The sequence below is a fragment of the Alligator sinensis genome, unplaced genomic scaffold (genome assembly GCF_000455745.1).
Source record: "Alligator sinensis unplaced genomic scaffold, ASM45574v1 scaffold93_1, whole genome shotgun sequence".
NCBI classification, from domain to species: Eukaryota; Metazoa; Chordata; order Crocodylia; family Alligatoridae; genus Alligator; species Alligator sinensis.
The window spans coordinates 1,702,965-1,708,964 of record NW_005842243.1 but is presented as its reverse complement, the minus strand read 5'-3'; the positions used below and the strand labels follow the sequence as shown (position 1 = coordinate 1,708,964).

Genomic DNA, 6,000 nt, shown 5'->3' with positions numbered 1-6,000 from the left:
ATTTACTTTCTTTGTAAAAAATTTCTAAAGATACAATTTAAATTAAGACTTTAGGCGAAGTCAGGACATTTCGCACGTAGCTCCAAAACAATGAGCTAGATAAGGAGATAGATCCTATCTTCTTCCTGAAACTGGCTAATGGGCAATCTTTACAAACATTCAAACTATTTCATTCAATATGACAGAATCCATATTCACAATATTTGAGGTTGTCTCTTTTCTAGGAATCCATCACTTCATAAAAGAAAAGGAATTGTCTTCATGTTTTGTTTTGATATTCTGGTTATAAGGTAGATGGCAAAAGTCTTTCAGTTGACAATAGTCAAAGACCTGATGATTTCATGTTTGAAACTAGTTAATAAAGTGAATATAGTTTTATAATAAAGAGGTCTGTGTTACTGAGGTAAAGCATTTTTATAGTGGATATATAGATTTAAAATTGTATGTAGGAAAAAATCAGTCATTTACATGATTAATAATAGCAGTGTAATTTGCAGTTGAAATCTAAGTATATGTTGTCCTATGTCCAGGTACTCGTATGTAAAGCTTGTACCAGAGTATTTATATCTATTCCCCAGGGGAATTATAGAAGTTATATATAGAAAGAGCTATTAGATCACTGAACATATCTGTATAAACATATTTATATTTTTCAGGTTGTCTCAGGTATTGTTTATTCAATTGTTTTTATATTTAACCTTAGTTAAAAGGCATAGAAATTATTTTGCTGCAGTTTTTAATGATTTATGTAGTAATATAATTATTGCTGAAAATCATTTTTTTTTCTTTGTTTCAGGTGGATATTTGATGGGAAATATATAAATGATCAGCAGAGTACATTCTCTATGCCTGAGCTTTATATAGTTATTATTTTTTACCATACTTCTTTTTCATTAGTTAACAATTAGTTGTTCTACTACTAATAGGAAGCCCAAGCTAGCATTTGGAACAACAAATACATTTTTAGACAAATATAGGGCTCACTCAGGTGACCTGCTCTGTGTACAGAGGGCTGGAGTGATATCACTGTTTAACATAGTTATGTCCTGCTTTCCTGAAAGAACAGAATCTTTTTGTGCTGATGTTCTTTTATTTTGAGGCTAAGGAAACATTGAAATAATTTAATTCTAATACAGATCTCCCAGTGCTAGAAATGGTGTGTGTAGATGGTTATATCATATACCCAATCTTCAGTTCAGCTATTTGGGGAAAGATGGGAAGGAGGGGAATGAAAAATCTGGAGTGTACTGTTAAGCGAAGGCCCTACAAATCATCCCACTCTGCCTCCCTAATTCAAACACCATGGCTATGACAATGTCAGCAGTATTGCATGAAAATACAGTCAGCTTAAGAAACAGTAGTACTAATTTTCTACTTTCTTATTTTTTGGATCAGCAGAAACAGAAGAGATAATGCTAAAATTGAAGAAGTCAGACGAAATGATTCAACTCCAACAACCCGTGGCAGTTCAAGAGTACAGGCTATACGCTCACGCCACTCTTCAGGGGTTTTGGTTAGTATGCTGTTTTTTGATGTTGGCATCTTCTTTCTGGGCAATGCTATGTAATTTACGCCATAATATTGTGTCAAAATACATATCACTTGAATTAATGGCTTGATCCTGCATAGAGCCATGCAGAGTTGTTCTCTGCATATGCTTTTTAGCAGTTGGCTATGTACCCTCACACTTTGATGCAGAAGAAGAAAAATGCTTTATGTATATGTTTAGTGTGTTATGTTCTACACTAAATTGGTCAGTTCCTCCTTGACCTCAGAGGAACCAATATACAAAGATATCAGTAACTTGCTAGGCATCCCAGTAGATAGAGCTCTACATTTGGTTAATCTTATCCAGAGTAATTAGTACTTGTCCTTGCTGCTGCAGAAAGAAAAAGATGCTTACTAGAGGCAAAGTGAGCACTTTTTTATTTCATGCTGCTAAATCAAGCATAACAACCATTTTTGTTGTGGAATGACTTTGCTCCTGGATAATTAGTAACTGGTTTGTTGCTTCATTTTTAAATTTGTGAAACTGAGACTCATCACATGTCTGCACACATATACTAACCCTGATATTAAACATATGCATTTGACTTGACTCCAAGATCTGCATAGTAGATGAAACAATGCAAACATGCCATACCTGGAATCAATAAGATTCTAAAGCTAATGGGATGTATGAACCTGGTGGACAAGGTGTATACATATAGCATACAAAATATCTACATTAAAAGAACATTAAGGTTTCAAATTCATGGACCTGCAAATCAGCAAATGCTATAGTTGTCTGTCCAATCTTAAATTTCCCTCCCTCGTCTTTTTATGATACAGTTTTTAAATGCATGATCATATACTGTTTATTTCCTCAGGACTCCTGCCTCATTCAGCACGGCAAATGGATAGTGTTCCTTGAATACATTGCTATTTTATGTTTCATTTCATGTGCGTTATTCCATGTGCATTCCTAGTTACTGCAGTGTTGAAACCCTGCTCTGAATATAAAAGTGTTAATTTCCCTCTGCCATTTACTTGGAAGCTTCTCTGTATTATATGTGTATGGTTCAGACATGTTGTTCAGGTTACCTTCATAACCCCCCTGTGAAGTCAGGTGTTTATATAACTCCCCACTACATCTTTGTCCCTATCTCAGTTCCCTCTCCTTCCTTCCCTTTGCTTGCTTGCCTCAGCATATCTGCCAATACAGATTCTACCTGGTCTTCTCACCCCTTTGCTTTATAGTCAGGTATTTTTTCCTACTCTTCATTGGCCTGCGCACCAGTGGTATCATTGACAGTGTAAGAGAAACTCCCTGCTTCCAGTTCTGGGACTTGATCCCACAAGAGTTTGTGGATGCCAGGAAAACTGAAGCGACCTTGATTTTCCCTTTGCACCTTTTTTCAAGATATCAGTCCTGTCTGTGTTAAATAATTTATTTTTCAATATTTTATAAAGAATTAATACCAAATACTAGAAAAGAAATCTTACATTTTACTAAGTAGCAGCCAGTAATAGGGGAGAAGGAAAACTGATATGTGTGATCTTGGTCCTCTTAGATTAAAAATCCAGAACTGGGGCTGCTGGATTTCAAAATCCATTTTTTATTTCTTTTGTGGCATTCCAGGGGAAAGAAATGTGATTGACATTATCAGTCATGCAAATAATACTGTACTTACCTTTACCTTACCTTGCACTTTATCTGGATGAGTGTACACATCCCACAGATGCTTACTGGATACTTTCATAAACCAGTGATAAGGCAACTACTGAGTTTATAGCTTGCATTTTTTTAATGCATTGAGTTAGAAAACACATGTTAACCTTATATTTGATTTTTAGGAACTGCCAGCCCGTGAAACTGTTGAAGATCTCAAAGGTATCTTGAAGGGTTTTTACCTTTTTAAACTGTTTTTCTTTAAGCATTGCTTGTTATTTTTTTTTTTTTAATGAAGAGCCTGTACTAGATGCTGACCTGGCCCAGAAAAATGTGTGGCTGCTGCCTCCCTTTTTCTACCTTGTGGATAGTTAGTTGGGTAGTTGTGAATCCTCCAGCTAGATTAGAAAAAATCTACCCCTGCGCAGGTAAAGAAAAGTTCTGTTGCATGGGTTTGTTCTCTCTCTCATCTTTTCCTGACGGAGAGACCTCTGTGTACAGCATAGTACTTGGGTTTAATAAACAATTTTTGGGATGCAGAGGGTGATCCGTGGGTTTTTATTGTATATACATGCTCCTTTTTCTTGATTTGGTGGGGGAGGAAGCACACAAAGGGTAGACCTGCAATTTATAGGCTCCTGAGACAGAAAAACTTGCAAACCCTTAATGGTCTGACTTGTATGAATAGATCTATTCACATGAGTGAAACTATATTTTCAGGTAATTTAAAAGCAAAATATTTTTTTCAAGCAATTCCTAAACTAGGAAACATTATCCTTAATTTTTTAGCTAGATGCAAAACATTTTGGAAGTTGACAGAAATATTGACTCTAAAAAAACATTCTAAGATTACTCTTTTCTAAAGTAATTTGCAACATTAATCTGGTTTTGGGTTACTTTTGGTGCTTCCTTAGTTCTGCAATCTAGTTTTAATGTTTAGATGTATAATGCTTTTTGTTTGTATGGCCTCATTTTACATATTTTACATGTTGTTAGGAGTTATGGTGTTAGAAGATCAAGCTGTTCCACCAGTTACATCTACTTCACCTGATGCCAAAGCAGATATGTTGCCTGTTTCCACAGCCCTTATGACAAGTTCTACCACCTCAGCGATAGTGACAAAACCAGTGACTGTGGAGACATTTACTACTAAGGAAACAAATGAAAAAGAAAATAAGGTGCAGCCCTCTGTTCCCCATACATCAGAAGATATTTTTGTGGATACAGATATAACTAAAAAGTTGTCAAATATATCTCTGTCACAATGTGATGTTTTAAGAAATGGCTTTCCTCTGGAGCCATGGGGCAGTGAAAATTCAGTTATTTCAGAGCATTTAAGTAATCCAAAAAATAACAAGAGAGAGAAATTGTCAGATGGGTCATCTTATGAAAGCTTCAGTAACAACTGCCCACAGTGTACTGCAATTGCAGCCAAAGAGACTGATGTTCAGAGGGAAAATTCTTGTAACCTCGATAACACTAACGAGGATCTTGATTATTCAGATGGTGAAGTTGCTGTTGCTCTTGTTGACTGCTCTCAGCCTGGAGACCAACTTAGTCTACATGAACCCATTAAAATAATAATCACTATGAGTAGTGCTCCAAACACCATGAATGATTTAGAAGGTTCTGTTCACCTGAAGGTATTAAGCACTGAGAAAACCAGCTCAAACCCAGACTCCAGTGCAGCTACAGAAGATCTGAACAGTCAGCAGAATAATGAACAGCTCAAAATTCCCATTATAACTTTTGAATTATCTGATGGCAGTAGAGGTAACGTTTATCCAGAAGCCAGTGAGAGTGAAAGAACTTCAGAGCATTTAAAGGTTGATAGATCATCCAACCAGTGTTCAGGCTACGAATCTGGTGATCAGGACAATGCAGGAAAGGAACAAAGCAATCCTGCAAATACGCCCATAGAAACTAACACTTGCTTAGGTCCAAATCTGGAAGATGTTTCTGAGAATTTGCCAGTCACAGCTCTTAATTCTAAAGAAGATCAACTAAACCTTGATCCAGTATCTTGTAAAACTCCCCATGAAAAGAGACATGTTCGTGTGCTGAGTGTAGACAGTGGGACAGACATTCTTTTAAGTAAGAATTCTACAGAAATAGTTAGTGATAAAGAGAAGGCTTTACCAACCTCTAAATCTGACCTAGAAGCCAAAGAAGGACAGACACCTAATGAATCCAACTTCCTGGAATTTGTCTCTTTACTGGAATCCATTAATACCTCAAAGATTAAGGCATCCAATCAATCCAGCATCAAAACAGAAACTACAAAGGATAATGTATCTGTTGGAGGTATGATGCATGATTTAAAGTTACTCTTTTGTAACAAACTGTCAGATTATTTTGATTATCATAAATCCAGAGCTTGTTGGGGAGACCCTTAATCTATAAAACAAGGAATGTACCTTTTTTCTGTTCTACTATGGGCTTTCTGTATTGAAGGTTACAGCATACCTGCCTGATACTAAGAGACCCGTGCTTTACTGGAAAGCAAAGCACAATCTCATCCAGCATTTATTTGAGGTTGTATAAATACTAGGCCTGTGTGAAGCAGCTAGTATTCGCTTTGGATTCAGATTTGGCTGATTCGGGGGACAGTGATTCGATTCCGTGATTCAAATCACTGTCCCAAATCTGATTCAGAGATTTGGCTGCCACTGAATCTTCAAATCAAACGGGCCCCATCCCCCGCCCGCTCTCCCAGCCCCGTCAATGGCTGCCCTGCCCGGCCCCAGCATCCTGGCACTTTTTTTATTTTTATTTTTTTTAAAAGCCCCACATTCACTGGCTCCTGCCAGGCTGGGGGCCAATCCCTGCTGCCCCACGCTGCTTGGGTG

At 37.0% G+C, this 6,000-nt stretch overlaps 1 protein-coding gene across 1 annotated transcript in view; it reads left to right on the top strand.

The window, feature by feature from the left end:
- The window catches only part of PCNX2 (pecanex homolog 2), a gene marked incomplete at its 3' end in the record, with an annotated part of 251,039 nt that overhangs the window by 20,657 nt on the left and 224,382 nt on the right, over window positions 1-6,000 (top strand). The window contains exons 3-5 of the mRNA XM_006027452.1: window positions 1,396-1,513; window positions 3,337-3,373; window positions 4,148-5,455. Of these exons, the coding sequence (XP_006027514.1) occupies window positions 1,396-1,513; window positions 3,337-3,373; window positions 4,148-5,455 (1,463 nt within the window). The remainder of the gene's footprint in view (window positions 1-1,395; window positions 1,514-3,336; window positions 3,374-4,147; window positions 5,456-6,000) is intronic.